This window comes from Microtus oregoni, unplaced genomic scaffold (genome assembly GCF_018167655.1).
Source record: "Microtus oregoni isolate MIOR12 unplaced genomic scaffold, Mior012 000050F_ref0000143, whole genome shotgun sequence".
Classification (NCBI taxonomy): Eukaryota; Metazoa; Chordata; class Mammalia; order Rodentia; family Cricetidae; genus Microtus; species Microtus oregoni.
The window spans coordinates 8,227,867-8,248,869 of record NW_024543256.1 but is presented as its reverse complement, the minus strand read 5'-3'; the positions used below and the strand labels follow the sequence as shown (position 1 = coordinate 8,248,869).

General features: G+C 40.7%; 1 protein-coding gene across 3 annotated transcripts; it reads left to right on the top strand.

The window, feature by feature from the left end:
- The first annotated feature begins 1,060 nt into the window (after positions 1–1,060).
- On the top strand, positions 1,061–20,058 carry LOC121437227 (NADPH oxidase 1-like). Of its 3 annotated transcripts, XM_041637092.1 has the most exons (13): positions 1,061–1,135; positions 4,497–4,592; positions 7,193–7,303; positions 7,500–7,584; positions 7,883–8,034; positions 8,138–8,319; positions 8,405–8,537; positions 13,222–13,314; positions 14,542–14,777; positions 14,991–15,153; positions 15,439–15,585; positions 15,775–15,899; positions 19,932–20,058. In XM_041637092.1, the coding sequence occupies exons 1-13, from the start codon at positions 1,091–1,093 to the stop codon at positions 20,056–20,058; spliced, it is 1,695 nt and encodes a 564-aa protein (XP_041493026.1). In that variant the 5' UTR covers positions 1,061–1,090. The 3 variants fall into 3 exon arrangements, with proteins under 3 accessions (XP_041493026.1, XP_041493024.1, XP_041493025.1); XM_041637090.1 differs by lacking the exon at positions 7,193–7,303 and having other exon boundaries at positions 1,091–1,135; XM_041637091.1 differs by lacking the exon at positions 15,439–15,585 and having other exon boundaries at positions 1,091–1,135.
- The last annotated feature ends 945 nt before the right edge of the window (positions 20,059–21,003 follow it).

Sequence of the window (21,003 nt, the reverse complement as noted above, 5' to 3'; positions counted from 1 at the left end):
AAATCTCGGGTTTCATTGGTGAAGCAGATAAAAGAGACGTGATTAAAGAGGAACACCCTAGGTATTAATTCTTTACCATTGTTCTGTACTTCACACACACAAGCACATGCACACACACACACACACACACACACACACACACACTGTGTACTCTTATATGCATCTCTCAGTGTAGAAAGGAACAGTTTTAGTGCTCAGAGCTCAACAGAGAACTCCAGCTTCCCCACCATATTAGAGGACAATCACCTCCCCATTTCTGAAAGCTCTGTTTTGAAGTCTGTTTGAATAAGGTGCTTGTCATATTCTATTTGTCCTTCGGGCCAGTCAAGTTCTCCTTGGCACCCTTACCATATCCATCAGTCTGGAATCATCCTGCAGGGATATTGGTTTACTCAAATTTTGGAGTTAGCTGAACTATGGTCTAGATAGCTGCTGCTGTGATATAGCTTCTGAGGGATCAGCTCCAAAATTCTGGGAATGTATCTCAGTTTGACAGAGTATTTGCCTAGTGTGGAAGAAGTTCTGGTTTTGACCCCCAATATTGCATAGAGTAAGTGTGGGGGCGCACTCCTATAATCCCAGGAGGCAAGAAGATCAGAGCCTAAAGGCATCCTCAGCTACACAGTATGATTGAGACTAGCGTGGCTACGTGCGAGCCGTCTCAAACCACACAGGGTAGAAACTTCCTTAAAACACTTGCTTCCCTTCTTCCTCTCTTATAGTGGATCTCTGTGTAGTTTCAGCCTGATTGTGCTTCTTGTGAAGAATTTAAACAAATGCCTTGTCAAGGAAAACGGTGCTTTATGAAGTCACCTTGTGTAGGATTACCAGAGAGGTGGCTATTTCCTGAAAGAGCAAAAGCTTCACCAGGGAAAATCCCTGTGGTTGCCACAGGCGGGGCTTTTCTACCTGAGCTGATAACACAGCTCCATCTAGATGAGAAGGCAGACCACAGTTTTGGAAGCTTTGTGAGTAGGTGTGTATTTTGGCATCTTACAGACTCATAAACCTTGTTGAAGAAATCTTTACCAAGAGGGCCCGCTCCAGAAGCCACATTGCTCCTACGGAGGTTCCAAACTTGGACTCAACAATGGGAAACTGGCTGGCTAGCCACTGGCTCTCAGTTTTGTTTCTGGTAAGTGCTATTTCATTTCCTATTAATTGGGAATTTTAGCAGAGTAAGAAGACACCATGTTTGTTATTATTTGTAAAGTTATTCAAAAGAGAAAGCATCTTGTCAAAGTCAGTTATCACTTAGAAACAGCCAACTCTAGGCCAGATGAGAGAGCAAAGCCAAATGAAGTGCAGCTGCTCTTGTTTCCAGACCATGAGGACCTGCAGTTGAGATTTGTTTCCATGTTTTCTCTTTTCTCTTCTGTCTTATTTCCAACTGTTGACATGGAGTCTTGATTTTTTTCTGCCCTCCCTATATTGCTGCCATTATAAAACTATTGATTGGTTGAGATGAAAGTCATCTTCGAGATCATCTTGACCCAGCAATGCTCAATAGAAATATACTATGAGTCATTTGAGAAATGTCTAAATTATCTCATACTTGTGCTGAAAAGGATAAAAAGAAACATGATACTTGAGAAGTGTAATTCATGGGCATTCGTTCAGCATGTAATCAATATAGACAATATCAATATAATTTCTGTTGTTTGTTTCTAGGTCCTTGGAAGAGCATGTCTACTTTATATGCACAGCACATCTCAATCAGAATTAGTCACAGTTCAAATGTTTCATAACTACATGCTGATGGCTAGCTACTGCTTTACACAGAGCAGATATAAAACAATTCCTGGAGGTTTATGAAGGAAATCAATTTAGATGATAGATGATACACAGTGAATTGGTAACCATATTTAAACCCAGTTCACTGGTATTCAAGCTAGACTTTGCTCACCATTCCACCTATATAGGATCCCTTTCTACACACACACACACACACACACACACACACACACACACACCACATTCTTTATCGTTTTCCCTACATTTGCAAGTCACACCTCCATGAGGCTCCAGCGCCCTTCCTCACTCTCCGGGGTCTCTTGATTTTTGTTTAATAGTTAATGAAAACCCAAGCGCTTGTTTTTTTAATCCTCGGTGTCCTGTGTTTAGTTCCCCCTGCACTATAACCAAGAGATCCCCAGCTTAGGACAAGGGAAATGTGGCAAGTAGTTTCAGTTCTGCTACTGGATGACCTTGACTAAATTATTTATTCTTTCCAGACCTCAGGTCCTGCATGGTGTGAGTGGTGATCAATCAGCTGGTGGAGGAACATGTGATTAATTAACTGAATTGATTAGCTTCGGATAAAGGCTGTTTGTTTCTCTAAAAGCCTCTGCAGTCCCCCCTTCTAGTCTTTTCTGGGGGGCTGGAGAAATTGATCATTTCCAGGGATGAGTCACATTTAACTCTCTGACTTCTGGTTTCCAGCTGTTGTTCGGCAGCCCTGCTGGTGGCCTCGGCTTCTTGCTATCTCTGCCATGCACTCCTATGTACTATTTAGAAAAAAATGAATAAATTGCTCTGAAATAGTTTTACTCCTCTTTCTTCCCAGGTCTTGCACTTCACCTTCTTTTCCATTCACAGTGGGAAATGTAATTCCTGACTCCCAGATGTTGCTGTAATTACACCTACCTTGTCTACAGGTGTCAAGGGGCTGATGCAGAGCTGTGTTCCTGTGTCCATCTCACATTCTGAAATAGTTCTGATCCCAAAAATGAGTTTTTTTTTTCCTGTTCACCAGATTCATTTCCCTCCAATTTGTTTGTTATAGAATTTCATATAAGAATACTATATTTATACCATTCTCTTCTCCTCCCTCCTCATCCTCCCAAACACCTTCCACTCCTCAGGTTCATGGTCTCTTATTCTTTAATTATTCTTAAAGTATCTATGGCTTTCAATTTTCTTTCCCCACTGGCACAAATAATCTCTAAAAGACCTTCATTTTTGAAAAAGGATCCCAGGCAAAGGAGGCAGGAGGGAACTGATTGGATGTGGTGCCTGCTGTCCCTGCTACTTGGGAGGCTGAAGTGGAAGGACTGTCTAAGCCTAGTTCAAGACTAACTTGGGTCAAACCAGCTACGATGAGACCCCATATCACACACACACACATACACACACACACACACACACACACACACACACACACACACAAAACAGGAGAAAAACGGCAGAAGGAAAGAAAGGAGGAAGGAAAGAAGGGAGAAATTAGGAGTGAGCAAGCTAGTGTGGAAAATCAGCCTGTAGTTAGTATGTATTAAGCTTGTACTATATGTAAAACATTGTATTATTACTCAAGTCGCATGCATTAGTTATTTCAAGTCCCACAACACTGCTGTGGGATAGGTATTTCACTTCATAGGTGAAAGAACTGTTCCTAGAATTCAGATCACATGTCTGATATTACAGAGCTACTAATGGTGGCACTAGAATGGAGTCTCAGATGTTTGACTCCAGTTTACACTGAGAACCACTTTACTGTGCTGCTCCCGGTCTGTGAGTGCTCTATAGCTAGGGAATATGAACGGGCCATGCCCCAGACTAAGACCCTTTACTACTGGGCTGAAATGCTTCTTAGTGATTTGGGGTTGGGGTGTATCAAAACGCATCCCAGTGCTAAAGAGATCTGTTCAGTTGCAGACTAGGATAGAGTTCATCTCCATAGCAACACATACTGGCTTCCAAATTATTCTCTTAGCCAATGTGCGGAGGTTTGGACAAGCGCACACAGTCGTTACAATTCACACAATTACAAAACAATAGGTTAGGTTGCCAAAAAGTCTCACAACCTAAAAGCAGGAAAATATGTCAGGGTATAATTAAAGAGGCAGACCCAGCTGGGAATGGTTTAGACTTTCTCTAGTGAGCATTGTTTAAAAGATGCTAAATTTCTTTGTTTCTTCAAAAATTTACATGTTCATTCAGCGTCATTCTTTAGGGGTGATAGTTTGAAAGCTCATGCCAGTCCAGGAACTGGCCACTGTTTCTGAAGAGAGCTAGATACATGGTTTAGGCTTTTGCAAGCTATTTGGTCTCCATTCCCGCTACTCAAGTTCACCATAGCACAAAGAAAACATCCATAAACAATATGGAAAAGATTAGACATCCCAATCCCACTTTATTTATAGCCAATGACATTTGAGTTTTGTATATGTAATTTTTATGTCACAATATGTTATTCTTTTGATGTTTTCAAGCATTTAAAGTGAAAACCAAAAAGCAAACACTCTGAGTTTTGAGGACATGCCAATCTGGTGATGAGCCAGGTGTGGGCCATGGGTCTCAGGTGGCTGATCCTTCTCATTAGCATCAGATGCATGCCTCAGATTGGCCACTCTGAAAACAAGCTAGATACTAGTAGTTATATTAATTTAAAATGAAAATAGGTGAGTACAAGACACTCGATATGTCCATATTATTTCCTACCCCTTCCCTACACTTTTCCCAGCTCCTCCATATTCCTTGCTTGTTTTTTCTTCTAGGTGTCTTGGTTGGGGCTGAACATGTTTCTGTTTGTGTATGCCTTCCTGAATTATGAGCAGTCTGACAAGTACTATTACACAAGACAAATTCTTGGGGTGAGTAGTGGGCTTTGATTTCTGTTTCCCTTTTTTAGATGTATTTTTGCTATGTGACCCATGATGGCCTAACTCTCGCAATCCTCATACCTTAACTTCCCAAACAGCTTGTTATGTATGTATGTATGTATGTATGTATGTATGTATGTATATGATTATAGGCATGTGCCACCAGGCCTGGCTAATGTTTTTTTTCTTGCTGATGTTGTTTCTTAAAATCTTCCATTTGTGATCCTTTCTGACCCAGCTCTTTGATTATTTTCTGGGGGGCTTGGTTTACCAGGGGAAAAATACAGATGCTCATTCAACGTTGAATTTCAAATAAATGATGAGTATATATATATACTGGAAGCCTTCTTAAAGATCTGTGCAGTTTTTGCTGCTACCACGGAGTCAGGAAGCCTTCTCTTAAAGAAATCATACCTCTTCTTGCTTCTAACAAACAGAACAAGTCTGAAAAAAATACAGCTACCAAGAAGTCATGCTTAACTCTGTTCTTTTGTGTCTAGAACTTTCCAAACTCTCTCAGGTTTTATGTGGATGTAGTTGCCTCACTTTGGTGGCCCATTTTGTAGGTGGAGACTGCTTGTTCGTTTCCCAACTGCTCAGACCCAAATAATCACACAGAAACTATATTAATTATGATACTATTTGGCCAATAACTTAGGCATATTTTAGATAACTCTTACATCTTAAATTAACTCATTTTTATTAATCTGTATATCCCCATGAGGGTGTGGCCTATTGGTAAGGTTCTGGCTGGCGGCTGCCATCTTTCTCCTTTGGCATGGTGTCTCCCTGACCCTGCCTACTTTTTCTCTATATCTCTGTTCGGATTTCCCACCTGACTTTACTCTATTAAGCCATTGGCTGAAACAGCTTATTTAATAACTAATGGTAAAGAACATATTCATAGCATACAGAGGGCAATCCCACAACAGGTCCTCTTTTCTATTACATCAGACTATATACTGTTTTATAAAATTATTTACTTTGTGTGGGGAGTATACATGCATCTGTGTGTATAGGTGTGAGTACTTCTGTTCTGAAGCCCGGAGCTGTCAGCTCTTCTGCTCTGTAAGTCTCTACATTATTCATTTGAGATGAAGCCTCTCACTGAAAGTGGAGCTAGGCTGGTGGCCAGCAAGCCCCGTGATACTCCTGTCTCCATCCACACTCCTCAAGCACTGTAGTTACAGCTGTTGCTGTCATGCCTGGCTTTATACATGGGTGCTAGAGGTTAGAACTCAGACTCTCATGTTAACGTAACAATGTTCTTACCTGCTTCACCATCTCCCCATCCCTTTGTATGTATTTTTATGACATTACCATGTCATTCTGTTGCTATGGTTCTCTTGTATTAATTTGAGATTCGGTTTTGTAATACTTATACCATTATTCTTTCTGCTAAGGATTTCTTTGGTTATTCAGGGTCCTTTTGTATTTCCATAGAATTTTAGGGTTTTTTTTTTCTAATTCTGTGAAGAATGTCATTGGAACTGTGAGGGGAATTGCATTGAATCTGTAGACTACTTTCATTAATATAACCATTTTAACAATATTGATTTTTCCAATCCATGAGCATAAGAAGTGTGCCTTAATAATTGTTTTAAAATACTAAGAAATCATGCATTCTCACCCATAGTTGTCTTTTTAGTTGTTTATAGGCACATATGTAAGACTCATAAATTTGCTTAATTGCAATGAAAAATAGCCTGACTCTTCCACTACCCAATTACTACTATAAGATTGTCGTAATTCATAGATAGCAGTCCAAAAACAAAAAGCAACTTGGAGACCAGTTGTATAAAATTGAGAGGTTGACTTCAGCTGCCATGACTGCCTAGACCTTTTGCTGTTCTTATTTTATGCTCCCTGGTCACTCAAGGAAATCATCTTAAAGCTCTTCACTTAGAAATTACACTTTCTCGGGGAACAGTGCTTACCTGGCATGCAAACGGCCCTGTGTCCCATGCCCAGAGCTGAGCAAAGAAAGGCTTTCCCTTCTATCTCTAGCTATATTTAATAGTTCTCCAAGCATTCCATTTTAAAGATATCACATACAGCTAGTTAAATTTTTATTTTCTAAACAAGTATTGCTTTCTTAAATTTTCAACATTAGAAAATGTGGAAAAGAGAATAAAAAAGTCATCAACCATAATTGTATCTTTAAATATAAGCTTTAGTTAATAATATATAAAAGTATATATGATCTCCAAGGCTATTTTATAAAGGGCAAACAATAAAAGTATAATTAAATGCATGAAATAAAAATATCTTCTGCAAACTATTACATTCATAGATTGTATTTGCTAATGCAGAATTACTGAACCTTGTTCTTGTTCACATTAGTAAATAAATCACCCAACATTTCCAAACCACTGTCATGAGAATTCCTCAATTCCAGTAAGTTCAGCCCATTGTCTCTCTTTGGCAGAGGGACTGGCCTGTTATGCTGGTTGCTGAGAGAGAGTGACTGAGAGAGGCAGGAAACCGCCCCTTAATGTCCATTTGCTCATCCTAGAAAAGTAGACTGGACCAGTCCTCACCTGCTGGATGCTGAGATAAAGTAGCAGTCTCTTTTTTCTCCTCTATTCCAGACCGCCTTGGCCTTTGCCCGAGCCTCTGCTTTCTGCTTGAATTTTAACAGCATGATGATCCTGATTCCTGTGTGTTGCAATCTGCTGTCCTTCCTGAGGGGCACCTGCTCAGTGAGTTTCCACTGTGCTCAGTTCAGCTTTCACATTAAAGGAAGAGTCCCTTGGAATGGAACCCAGAGGTCTCCTTTGGTAGATGGCGATGGTTGGGTACTGGAATGCTGTGGTTAAGGCAGGCATGTTGGTGGGAATTAGTGAATTTCATAAGACTGACTTGTGACACCTGACCAGGATGACTTTGCATTTGTAGTTTTGCAACCACTCACTGAGAAAGCCATTGGATCACAACCTCCTCTTCCATAAGCTGGTGGCATATATGATCTGCATATTCACAGGTAATGTGGCAAAAGATGCAACCATGGACAACAGGTGATCAGGGTGCAATGTCATTTGCCTGTGCATGTAAACATTAAAAATATTTAATGAGCACCTGGAACTCTTTATGAGACACTTTTTAGAACCATATTCGTGGAGTATATAATCTGTTCCTTTGGGAACTGAGTAGATGGTGGTGGGAGGTCTTGGGTATATACTGTGGACTCTGCATTCTGCTAGGCATTATAGGTGGGAGTCTCCTATTTCAGTGGGATATGGTTGCCATAATGTCCTGACACCTCCCATCCTTCCACTTAGCTATTCCTGTCATTGCACACCTATTTAACTTTGAACGCTACAGTAGAAGCCAGCAGGCCATGGATGGATCGCTTGCCTTTGTTCTCTCCAACCTCTCTCGTCATGAGAAAGAAAAGGATTCTTGGCTAAATCCCATCCAGTCTCCAAACACGGTGAGGTGATTTGATGCGAAAGCATGGGTATCTGGTCATGATCAGGGAGATCATGGTATTCTTGGTAGATTTTGTGGCCAGGCTGACATTTCTCCTTTCACAGACAGCAATGCATGCAACGTTTACCAGTGTTGCTGGCCTTACTGGAGTGATTGCCACAACAGCCTTGGTTCTCATGGTAACATCAGCTATGGAGTTTATCCGCAGGAATTATTTTGAGCTCTTCTGGTATACGCATCACCTTTTTATCGTCTATATCATCTGCTTAGGGATCCACGGCCTGGGGTAAGGTCTTCAGATCCCATTCTCATGCCCACCCCTGTCTTTGGATAATTCATTGTCACAAACTGTCCTACTTTGTGTGTTTCAGTGGAATTGTCCGACGTCAAACGGAGGAAAGCATGGGTGAAAGTCATCCCCACAATTGTTCAAAGTCTTTTCTTGAGTGGGATAAGTATGAATGGAGTTGCAGACGTCCTCACTTTGTGGGGCACCCCCCTGAGGTAAGAATGCCATGGAAGAAGGCCTGTCTCCTATTTCACAGTTACCCTTGTTAGTATTGTCATTATTATTTGCTCACCGTTGGTTCCTTCCTATGAAAGATATCTATAATTTTCCAAAAAAAATCATCTGCAACAGGCAATTACAGGGACTCTTGAGAAAGAAAGAAATTGCTACAGCATGTAGCAACCATTAATTGCTGCATGCTGTGTGGCCTCTCTATAGAAGTAAAGTTATTGATAATATTTACTGTGTCCCAGTTTTGCTGTTTGAGATAAATGATCTCTGAGGTAAGCACTTCTTTTATCTCCATCTTGGGACAAAAAAATCTGTAAGATGATGTGAAGTCGGGCTGGAGAGATGGCTCAGAGGTTAAGAGCATTGCCTGCTCTTCCAAAGGTCCTGAGTTCAATTCCCTGCAACCACATGGTGGCTCACAACCATCTGTAATGTGGTCTGGTGCCCTCTTCTGGCCTGCAGACATACACACAGACAGAATATTGTATATATAATACATAAATATAAAAAAAGATTATGTGAAGTCATCATCAGTAATTAATGTAGCTTTCCTTCAAGTCTAGGTTTTTTACAAACCCAAAGATGAAACCCTTGACCACTGTATTGTTCCAAAAGTTCAGCTGATAAATCCCGGTCAAATTTTCATGGAGTAAAATCAAAACATCCTTGAAGCAGGCTATCTTTAATGGTACAGCATGCTTGACAAGTACTGTTTCACAGTTTTTATGAAGGCATGCAAAGTGCTTGTCCACAGACATAAGGATGAGTTCAGATCCTCAGCACCCACAGAAAAAGTGGGGCAGAGCTGCATGCACTTAAAATCCCAGCACTGTGGAGGCAGAGACAAGACGATACCTAGTGCTTGGTGGCCTGTCCATCTAGTCAAATTGAGAAGTTTAAAATTTGGCGAGAGACTCCCTGTCAAACAGTAAGGTGGAAAATGATTTCTGGCCACCACATGCCTATGCATGTGCAAATGTGTGCTTGCATGCATGTATACACACCCACACACACACCACACATGTGCACATGTGTGCTTGCATGCATGTATACACAGCACACACATACCACACATGTGCACATGTGTGCTTGTACGGATGTATACACACATCCACACACATACCACACATGTGTGCTTGCACGCATGTATACACACCCCCACACATACCACACATGTGTGCTTGCATGCATGTATACACACCCCATCACATACCACACATGTGCACATATGTGCTTGCACGCGTGTATACACACCCACATGCCGCACATGCGCACATGTGTGCTTGCACGCATGTATACACACCCACACCACACATGTGCACATGTGTGCTTGCACATGTGTGTACACACATACCACACATGTGTGATTGCACACATGTATACACACCCACACATATACCACACATGTGCACATGTGTGCTTGCATGCATGTATACACACACCCACACATACCACACATGTGCACATGTATGCTTGCACGTGTGTATACACACCCACACACATACCACACATGTGTGCTTACAGGCGTGTATACACAACCCCCCACATATCACAAATGTGTGCTTGCACGCATGTATACACACACCCACAATACCACACATGTGCACATGTGTGCTTGCACGCATGTATACACACACCAACACATACCACACGTGTGTGCTTACACGCATGTATATACACCCACACACATACCACACATTTGCACATTTGTGCTTGCATGCATGTATACACACCACACACATACTACATATGTGTGCTTGCACGCATGTATACACACCCACACACGTACCACACATGTGCACATGTGTGCTTGCACCCATGTATACACACCCACACACATACCACACATGTGTGCTTGCAGGCATGTATACACACCCACACACATACCACACAGAGAAACAGAGGCAGAGCAGAGAGACAGAAACAGACAGACAGAGGAACAAAGACAGACAGACAGACCGAGACTGAGTTCCAGAGGCTGTTTACAGCTCAGTGGTGAAGGACACAAGTTCAGATCCTCAGCACCCACAGAAAAAGTGGAACATAGTGCTTGCAATTCTGGCACTGAGGGGCACAGAGACAAGAGGATCAATATATGCACAAAACCTTGGATTTGATTCTCAACACCACCGAAAATAAATAAATAACAAATAAACTCATGGAATTAAGATGTGTATCCTCTGGAAATTATCATAGATGTAGTTTACTTTAGCTTGCTCATAACATTTGCTACATTGAGGAAATTGATGGAACTAGAACAACTTGTGATGCCTCAAAGCACTCTGAGAAGGATTAAATCTTTCAATGATATGCACAGATAAACTCATAGACTATATAATGTGCTATGTAAGAATTAATATTAATAGCTAAGATGTGACTATATGAACTGGTGTTTGCTAATAGCCTGGCATCAAGGGAAATCAGGACTACTCCACAAAACACAACCTATAGTAGCTTGTGTATTTGTTGCTGTTTAATAAGTTCTCTCCTTATCGAAAATCCCAAATGTATCATCTGTGGTTCTGATATAGGGCACCCATGACAAGTCCCTAGCAGATGCCTCTTTCTTTTTATCATCACTGAATATCTTACTGTATGAATTACCCCGACTGCTGGACACATGTTACCAGTATTAGGTTCTATCAAGTAATGGTATAATTAACAGCCTAGTACATGTAGTTAAACATATATACAAGTAAATTTATGGAATAAACTCCAAGTCTGGCAAATATTGCCTAATCACCCTCTCCAAGTACCTAGAAATGTGTATGTTCTCACCAGTGCTGGATAGGTTTATTTCTCCATAACCCACTCAATGCATTATGTCAGGAGTCTTTTGGGTCCTTACTAATATGTCAAGTAATTTAAAAGTATCTTTTAAAAAGTATCTATCATCTATCTATGTAGTGATAGAATGGCTACAAAGAAGTAGAGAGGCCACAGCAGAGTTCAAGAATTTCGAGGTGACTTTACCGGAAGCAGACGCAAGGCTGATGGTATTTCTGCAGAGGGAATCTCTGTGGGAGTCAGCTAATAAATCCTGCAGGAGAGCTATTGAAGAGGGCTCCAGCAAAGCCACAGCATCATAAGTGAGCAGAGCTTCAGCACTGAGTCTATCTGCAGGGGCGAGGTGCAGGACCAGGACCAGGGAGGCTGTGGAGGTCAAGTGCAGGATCAGACCTAGACAGATGAATGGGTGGATGGACAGACAGATGCCTTATAGTAGATCCTATCAACAGTAGGGACTTAACTGAACCAAAGCCTCTGAGACAGTGGGTAGTCCTCTATCTTTTCAGTCCTTTGATGAACATATGAAATGACCAGATGACAGGTTAATGGCGGACCTGCCCTTTCTCTTACACGGGTAGATACTCTGCTCTTTATGGGATCCAGTGAGGATATTGCTTATCAGTGTATTTTCTCTATGTAGTGCTGAAGACACATTAGATGAATCTATTTTAAGATGTACTTAAATTCAGGAGTTGCTTTGATTGACCATGGAATATCCTGAGTGAGGATGCCAGTTTTGCTACCTAAATGCATTGCTTTGTTTCTTCCATAAATGCTTACAAAAAGACACTCTGGTTTTTCAAGACAGGCTTTCTCTGTGTAACAGCTCTGCCTGTCCTAGAACTCACTTTGTAGACCAGGCTGGCCTCAAACTCACAGAGATCTGTCTGCCTCTGCCTCTCAAGTGCTGAAATTAAATGTGTGTGCCCCTACACCTTGTTATAAAAGATACTCTTAACACATCCGCCATTTAAAAATTAGAAAAATAACATATATTAAAGTTTTAAAAACAAAAATTCATATATTTCTACAACCTGAGATAATACTATCTATATCTTTGGAGTCTTTCCTCTATTGTCAAATATTCCTTTCAAAAATTTGTTTTTAAAACATCTGTATATACCATTTTGGTCATTTTTTTAGTGAATATTTTGGTCACTATAGTTGCCAAGGGCTTTTTGCACACCCTTGCTATTTTTTTCGATCCCTATTTTCTAGAAGTAAATTCTAGGATCAAAGAGAGGGACTACTTTGACACTGTTGAGATGGGCTGGCAAATTGCCCCCTAGGCAGATGCTGTCAACATCCATTAGTTACATATGTGAACACGTGAATTGTTCCAAACCCCGGTTAATTCTGGACATCACTGCTAAAATTTGACTTGTAACTTGACAGACTAAAGTGCTACTGTGTTTTTAAGAAGTCTGCTTACTTTGGGTGTTTTGCAGTGTGTTGGTACCTATACTCCGTCCTCCCTCGATGTTTTGCTACTTTTGTATTTAATCATTTACTTCTATTGTGCATTTCCTTTTTTCATAATGGGCATCTTTCTTTGATTTTCATTTTTTTTAATTTTGAAATATAATTTAAAACACACACATACACACATACCCTTCTGTCTTATTTTTGTCATTTGCATTTGTTCCCTGATATGACCTGTACATTTCAGGGAATGCTCTATTTTGTTGATGACATATTGACAAAGAAAACTCTTGTTTTGTGTTTGTTTCCATTTTAACCTGTGCTGAAATCAGTGACTCAATAATGATACACAGTAGAGAACTTGATACGCATGTGTTAAATGAAGAACCTCTACAAGAATAAGTCCTAAGGGAGAGCTTTAGGGGTGATTTCACTCTTTACCCTGTCTTTGTGCAGTCTTGGAAGTGGATCCTGGCACCAATCATTCTATATATCTTTGAAAGGACCCTTCGCTTTTACCGCTCCCAGCAGAAGGTTGTGATTACTAAGGTAAAGAAATATCCACTTTCCATCGCAGTGAGAAAAGCTCTGTTCTACCTGAGTGCAGAACTAAGTTGTCAGATGTTCACCCCCGAAGCCATAAAAATGATGTTGGAAGAAGAAACATGCTTAGTTTCCCCAGTGCTGGACAAAACTGTGGGCAATAGGGCTTTGGCCGGAACCACTAGCATGGGTCTACATTGGAGCGTACAAAGAGGGGACCTGAGCCAGAGCTTACCCACAAATGTCTTTTGTTCTGTGTACATGGTGATTATTTAAAGGGTGGATGGGACTGGGGATGTGGCTTCGTGGTGGAGTGCTTTCTTACTGTGCTCAAGGCCCTGGAATTGTTCTTGTGACCTAAACTAAAATAAAGAGCTGGTTATCAGCCATTTAAGAAACTGGATGGAAGTTTCCCCTTTAAAAGGACACTTCTGAGGGACTGGGGAGATGGCTGAGTGGTATTCACAGAAGAAGAGCTGCATCCAGGATTATCATGGTAAGTGAAATAAGCCTGGAAGGCAAATCAATGCCATGTTTTCTTGCACGCTTGGAATAGGAATTTCAATATGAATTAAATATAAATGCATATAGAGTATGAAAGCAACGGAGAACTATGTGGGGGACGAAGAGATTGTGACATGAAATCAGAATGGTGACTACTTGGGGGAGAAAGGTGTCGCCTAATAAGGGGGCAAGTATGGAGCAGACAAGAGCAAGGTACAGTGATATATGTGTATATATATTATACATACATATTATATACACACATCACAGTGTATTATATAATACATATATTATATCATATACACATATATCACAGTATGTATCTATATTATATACACATATCACATTATGTATATATAATATGTGTTATATAGTATATACACATATATCAGTGATATATATCATACTTATATGTTATATATCATATACACATATATTACAGTGATATGTATAAATATGTTTCATACTGGCATCCATTATTTTTATGAGAACTAAAGTACAACATTATTAAAGCAATTTTTTTTTTCCTTCTCTTGAAGTATCAGGAGCCCCGAGAGCACAGAATCTCACTCCCACATTGCAACTATTGTCTGGAGCTAAGTAGTGGCTGCTCCCTTTTAGAGGGGACTTGACCTCATACCTTACAAGTCAAAAGCACTCATTTAGCTAAATGCCTGCCCTTGCCATGTTCAGAGTTTGCCTCTCATGATCTATGTGCTTCACTCACAGGCTGTCATGCACCCATCTAAAGTGCTGGAACTGCAGATGTGCAAGCGTGGCTTTAGCATGGAAGTGGGACAGTATATATTTGTAAATTGCCCCTCCGTTTCCTTCCTGGAGTGGCATCCCTTTACTCTGACCTCTGCTCCAGAGGAAGAATTTTTCTCCATTCATATCCGAGCAGCAGGGGATTGGACAGAAAATCTCATAAGGACATTTGAACAAAGGCCCTCACCAATGCCCAGGTAGGTCCTTGAGACCTTCAGAGACTCAAAACAGAATGTAGTTTAACCAAAAAGAAAACAACTCCTTTTTGAAGCAGAAGCCTGGTAATCAAGCACATAATTAAACTAAGTGGGCAGGTACCGGCTGGGGAAGCAGCTTGTTTCTGGAAGGATAATTAAGGTTAAGGACTGAGACGAGACTTCATGCATCTGTTGTCTTCTCTCATTTGGTAGGATTGCAGTGGACGGCCCCTTTGGCACAGTCAGTGAGCATGTTTTCCAGTATGAAGTGGCTGTACTGATTGGGGCAGGGATTGGGGTCACTCCTTTTGCTTCCATCTTGAAATCTATCTGGTACAAATTCCAGCGTGCAGACCACAAACTCAAAACACAAAAGGTATGTTCCCACATGTCATTTTCCTCCTGGCCTGGTCCTGACAGGTTAAGGCCATTGTAGCTTGAGGTCTTACCCTTAATAAGGGGGGGCAGGAGAACTTATCTGGAGATAGTTAAGTAGGGTAAATGTCATTCATTACCCTTAGACTTAGTCAACAAATATTGATAAACCTGTGTATATACATATGTGTTATATATGTATGGATGTTACACACACCTGTCATCACCACAGTGTACTTTGTGAACGATACATAATAAGGGTATGGGCTATTTTTGCTGATTTCAGATCTATTTCTACTGGATCTGCAGAGAGACAGGTGCTTTTGCCTGGTTCAACAACTTACTGAATTCCCTGGAACAAGAGATGGAGGAATTAGGCAAAATGGATTTCCTAAACTACCGTCTCTTTCTCACTGACTGGGATGGCGACATTGTGAGTTCAATTAAAGCACTGACTCCAATCTCTAAATGTTAAAATAAAATATAATGCATGAATACTAAAATAAGTATTCCTTATCATTTCTTACCTGGCCTCATTCTCACACCAAAGGTTTCAAACTGGCTGAAAGCAGAAGCAGCTGTCAAACTTGGATTTTTTAATTTTATATTTTTCTGCTTCCAGGCTGGTCATGCAGCATTAAACTTTGACAAAGCCACGGATGTCCTGACAGGTCTGAAACAGAAAACCTCCTTTGGGAGACCAATGTGGGACAATGAGTTTTCCAGAATAGCGGCTGCTCACCCCAAGTAAGTACCTCGCCCTCCACTTAACTGAGTCTATAGAGTTAGAATTTAAGTCTATTGAGCACACCTGGGGAAAGAGCGCTGGGCCAGAAAGGGCCAGAGAGACAGATTATCAGGTAAGGTGTTTGCCACCAAGACTGATGATCCAACTTCAGTTCTTGAGACCTCACATGGTAGAAGGTGAGAACAAACTCCCTCCCCTACGTTGTCCTCTGACCTCCACTCTTGAACCATGGCACTGTACCCACGTGTTGAGCTCTGACTGACCTACACAGCGCGCGCGCGCACACACACACACACACACACACGCACACATATGCATGCACACACACACAAATAAATTTAACAGAAAACTTGAGGACTGAGGAAATTTCATCTGGGATTTTAGTAAAATAAGGGTCACAATCTTGCAGTTGAGGAAAACCTGTTCCTTGTTTCCACAAGCATCTGTGCCATGAACAAGGTGAAGATACTCTACCCTTATAGATAGTACTGAACCAAATAGAGCACCAGAGAAATTAACACACATTTTGGGGTTGGGGTGCTCAATAATTTGGGGTACTTTATCTAGTTCACTGACCAACAGAGCTCATTGTTTTGAGACAGTGTTTCATATATCCCAGGCTGGCCTCTACAGATGTGTGTGTATGCATATATATGTATGTACATATATACACATATATGTATGTATATATACAGATACATGTATACACACATCCTGATATATAGTTGTCTTACTTAGGGTTTTATTGCTGTGAAGAGACACCATGACCACAGCAAGTCTGACTTACACTTTCAGAGGTTCAGTCCATTATCATCATCGTGGGGAACATGGTAGCATGTGGGCGGAAGTGGTGCTGGAGGAGTAGCTGAGAGTCCTACATCTTGCAGGCAAGAGGAAGTCAACTGAGACACTTGGCGGTATCTTGAACATAGAAAACCTCAAAGCCTGCCCTCACAGTGGACAATTCCTCCAACAAGGCCATACCCACTCTAACAAAGCCACACCTCCTAAAAGTGACAGTCCCTATGCAATTATGGGGGCCAATTACATTCAAACTACAATAGCCAGGAACTGGAGAATAAGGACTCTAACTATATTGCATGTACATAGCAGCATTATTTATAATAGCCCAAAGTGAAAACATCCCAACTTCCAATCATCAGATGTATTGTATGTGGAGGATAGAGTTTTATTTATCTATAAAGAGGAGAGAAGTACTGACACATGCAATACCGTGGATTAACTTTGAAGATACTAAGCTGAATAAGAGAAACCGGGGGGGGGGGTAAAGATACACCTCCGTGGTGAAGAGTGTTTGCTGTTCTTCCAGAGGACCTGAGTTCAGTTCCCATTGCCCATAAAAGGTGGTTCACAGCTTCCTATAAATCCAGCTCCTGGGAATCTGATATTATACATGCACATGTTACCCCCACATGTATACATTTTTTTAAAAAATGAACATTATTAGAAAGAAAAGGTCACTTGTGGTATGACCTTTCTGTATGTAGAGAAAGTAGATCAGTGATTCTGTAGGGCAGGATGGTACAGCTGGGAGGAAACCAGTGAGTTCTAATGTATGTAACATGAGGAGCTTGCTTGTTGGGGTTTCTGTCCCACCCAGTACCCCACAGCCGGCAAGCCCCCCCAAAAAATCAGAGATCTCTATAAGTTATAAAGCTGATTGGCCTATTAGCTCAGGCTACTTATTAGCTCTTGTAGCTTATATTAACCCATTATTCTGATCTATTTTTGCCATATGGCTCGGTACCTTTTTCAGCTGGCAGGTCACATCCTGCTTCCTCGGTGATCTGCACAGGACTGGGAGGAATCAACTTCCTCCTTCCCAGAATTCTCCTGTTCTCATTGCATCATTTCTACTCCCTGTCTGGTTTTCCTGCCTATACTTCCTGCCTGGCCAATCAGTGTTTATTTAAAACATGATTGACAGAATACAAACAATTCTCCTGCACCAAATGTAGATGAGGAGGATGGAATTAGTGATGATGGTTGTGTATTAACTTTGTGGTTACGCTGTGGTTATGCTAAAAAGCATTAATGGTACAGTTCAAAGGGTGCATTTTATGGTACATGTACTATGCCATAATTAGACTTAAAAAGAGAAGTTGATATCCACAGCATAATTAGGAAGGTTGGCTTTGGCAGAATACCTCCTTCAAAGGCACAGTAAAGTTTGGGGTGGGGATAAGTTCACAAAAGCTTCTTTATATAGCACTTAGCTCATATGCACTTGCTGCAGGACAGGTACTTTTCCATCTATTTCATGTCTGTAATTCTCAGAAGAACCCTGCAAGGTAGGTTCTACTTGAATTCCAATTCTCTAAAGAGAAAGAGATGACATAGTGACATAGGTGGGATGGCAGAGCTGGCCTCTGCCTGCACTAGCTGAGATAGCTCAACCCTTCCCCCTTAGGGACCTCCATTCAGGAAAAGCCAAAGCCTTGATTATTTGGCAGAAAAGAATTTGAAGACCAACCAAAACGAAGCAAGTTCATGAGTTTAAGTATTTCAACAGAGAATCATATAGGACAAGGGCAGTATATAATCCCAAGACATGGACACAGGCTTCTTAAGAGAGTTGCATCTATGTACTTTCACAATGACAATGTATAATCCTGTCATTGGGTTTAACATTCCCCAGAGGGTATACTTTACATGGTTTAATATGGAAACAAAGCTTAAAATTCAGGGGAGTTAAAAATGAATAAAACTTTCTTTACTTAAGTGTTATTCTTTTGTGAACGAAGTTGTCAGGTGCTTTTGTGAAGTATGAGATAGGGAAGCCTCTATGGCAAAACTCAGGATGATGCTCTAGGCCTGAGTAAGCACAGTTCATCGATTTAATTAACATTCTTGTTTGACTTGTCTTTAGAAAAAACCTTGCATTATCTCGGTAGGTCATTTTGGTTTTATCATCTGGGCTGAGGTCTCTTCACTTAGCATCAAAGACAAACTAGATCTCTCCCTGATCGTCCTCTTAATTTCTCCTGTCTTTTTCTCCTGCCCCTGCCCCAAAGCCTATCATTTAACAGCAGTATTGCTCAGTATCTTGTGTCTCAATCAAATGGGGGAAGGCTGAGAGCATACTTAGGACTTGGAAACAAAATGTTAAGAAAAAATTTTCTTGGAAGGAGGATTTCAACAACTGAATTTAAATTTTTTGAATCAGAACATATAAATTATATACAATGGGTTTCATTATATTTTCTTTTCTTTTTTTTTTTTTTTTTGGTTTTTCGAGACAGGGTTTCTCTGTAGTTTTGGATCCTGTCCCGGAACTAGCTCTCGTCAACCAGGCTGGCCTCAAACTCACAGAGATCTGCCTGTCTCTGCCTCCCAAGTGCTGAGATTAAAGACGTGTGCCACCACCACCCAGCTTCATTATATTTTCGTACATGTATATAATGTATTTCAAATATTTTTATTTTTTGGAGTTAAAGTAAGTACATTATTTCCTCCCCCAATTCCTTCCACCTCAAATTCATGGCTATATATATTTCCATATATGTGTGTATATAAACATATATACACACATATATGGGAATACATTTTTTCCTAAAATAATTTATATAAATACCACCTGCTCAGTTTAATGTTAACTTTATGTGTGGTTTTAGGGCCGATCACTTGAATTTCAATCCTATTTACTTCCTATCTTGTGCCCCTCCCACTCCTGCTGGTACTCATCCCTCTTCCACTTTCATGGGTTCTTTTTCCTCCCTTTTTGGTGACCTAGTAAGTTTAATTAGGGCTGCTTCCAGCATTGGCAAGTTTCCAGTAGCTATAGGACTGAAGAAAATGGTGAAAATGACTCTTTCCCTCAGCAACCATTACTAATAGCTCCTCAGAGAATGGTGGGGGCCATGTGGCCATGTGCACCCCAGCAAAGGACAGAATGATGATGGACCCAGTCACACACAGCTCGACATTGCTGGGAGTAGCAGAGGCTGTTCTCCATTTCCACTAACAGCTTTCATTGCATCTGGGTAATTACTGTTGCTCTATTCCTACAGGTCTGTAGTGGGGGTTTTCTTATGCGGCCCTCGGACTTTGGCAAGGAGCCTGCGCAAATGCTGTCAGCGATACTCAAGTCTTGATCCTAGGAAGGTTCAATTCTACTTCAACAAAGAAACTTTCTGAATTACAGAAAGCAGCACAGTAGCCCACTTTCCCACCTTGCAGTCAGCTACTAGATAATACTGTGCCTCTCAAGGACTTCACTCCCTCCTTTTAAAAGCTTGCATTCAACTTCACCATAACTGAGCTTTGCCAACCCGAGAGCTGCATAAGCCACAATAATTTCAAAGCACATGAACTGGGTTTTGTAGGATAGTTGTAAATCCTGGGAAACCTGACTTCAGCTGAGCTTTGCTGGTTGACACTTGCACAATCTAACCCCTGGTGTTTTGGTTGATTCCTGAACTTGGTTCATAATCTCCCCTCCCACTAGTCCCTCACAAAAGATTTCTAAGTAGGGTGACTTTTAAAATATTTATTAAATCCAAGACAAAACAATAATCATAAATAAACAACATAAAATTACCAAGATTCCCACTCCCATATCATACTTACTAGGTACATTGTTAAACACAATCTTATCCAGTGTGACCAACAGTTTACTTTGTTTTGTCAAGAAAAACTGAAAGTTTCATCTTTGCTTATTGAACAATTTTGCTTACTTTCCCTAGAATTTCCATCTGAAGTATATTAACCAATCAAATTTGAATTAGAATTAGAAACCTATACTGCCATTTTGTATTGTTTGAATTAACTGGGAAGGCCTGGCCTACATCATGGAATAACTTAATTCAACAGCAGCTTTCTACTACTTTTGTTAAAGGAGTTTTTGAATGTCTCGTATAGAAAAATAAAGATTTTTATAATTTTGACTATTTTCCAGGTCTTATTTACTGAGGAATCATTCACTAAATGTCTATTTTTCCTATCAACCAGGACAATAACTACACTGGCTCTGGGATGTTGGTCATGTTACAAGAAACAGAAGCCCCAGCCTCCTCAGAGGCGAAAAACCCCACACTTCATTGTACTCAGACTGTTGAATTCACAGATTTAGCACACTGAATC

Coding starts and splice junctions, on each gene's coding strand:
- LOC121437227 (XM_041637092.1), top strand. CDS start 1,091: ATGGGAAACTGGCTGGCTAGCCACTGGCTCTCAGTTTTGTTTCTG. Junction 7,585..7,882: donor TATGATCTGCATATTCACAG/GTAATGTGGCAA, acceptor CCTTCCACTTAG/CTATTCCTGTCATTGCACAC. Junction 15,154..15,438: donor ACAAACTCAAAACACAAAAG/GTATGTTCCCAC, acceptor TGCTGATTTCAG/ATCTATTTCTACTGGATCTG.